Below are 660 nucleotides of genomic sequence, written 5' to 3' on the forward strand. Positions count from 1 at the left end.
CCCCCCACTCTCCCCCCCCACTCCCTCATTCCCCCCACTCTCCCCCCCACACTCCCTCACTCTCCCCCCACTCCCTCCACCCCCCCCCACTCCCTCACTTCCCCCCCACTCCCTCACTCCCCCCCCCCACTCCCCCCCCCCCCCTCACCCCCCCCCCACCCACTCCCTCACTCCCTCCCTCAGGGGGCGATGACTTGACAGGATCAGTCACTGAGCCCGGTCCCGGGTCACAGGCTCCGTGTCCGTCTCCCCGCGCGATCTCCTGACCCTCTCTCCTCCCTCCTCCACTCCTTTCCCTCTCCCTCCTCTCCCTCTCCCTCCTCCCTCTCTCCTTCCCGGTTTATTTCTTTATTCCTCTCCTCTCTCGCTCTCACCATTTTCCTCTCCGCGGCGGCGTCGCTCTCTAATGACGTCAGGCGGCGGCGCTCGGACGGTGGCCGAGCCGCGGGAACGCGTTGCTGCCTCCCAGGAACCCGAAACCTGCAGCTCCCAGCCCCACAGACAGAGAGAGGGAGAGAGAGACTAAATAACATTGTGCAAATCTATCCACAGCAGCAGCCCCACACAGAGAGAGAGAGACTAAATAACATTGTGCAAATCTATCCACAGCACCAGCCCCACTGAGAGAGGGAGAGAGAGACTAAATAACATTTTGCAAAT

At 62.3% G+C, this 660-nt stretch overlaps 1 protein-coding gene across 1 annotated transcript in view; it reads right to left on the reverse strand.

The window, feature by feature from the left end:
• The window catches only part of LOC122553359 (26S proteasome regulatory subunit 4), a 26405-nt gene extending 25954 nt beyond the window's left edge, over positions 1 to 451 (reverse strand). Inside the window, exon 1 of the mRNA XM_087989594.1 lies at positions 375 to 451. Within this exon, the coding sequence (XP_087845720.1) occupies positions 375 to 377 (3 nt within the window). The 5' untranslated portion in view covers positions 378 to 451. The remainder of the gene's footprint in view (positions 1 to 374) is intronic.
• Between the last annotated feature and the right edge of the window lie 209 nt (positions 452 to 660).

The sequence above is a fragment of the Chiloscyllium plagiosum genome, unplaced genomic scaffold, assembly GCF_037043375.1.
Source record: "Chiloscyllium plagiosum isolate Xiang-an unplaced genomic scaffold, Cpla_swu_hap1 HiC_scaffold_8, whole genome shotgun sequence".
In the NCBI taxonomy this organism is placed as follows: domain Eukaryota; kingdom Metazoa; phylum Chordata; class Chondrichthyes; order Orectolobiformes; family Hemiscylliidae; genus Chiloscyllium; species Chiloscyllium plagiosum.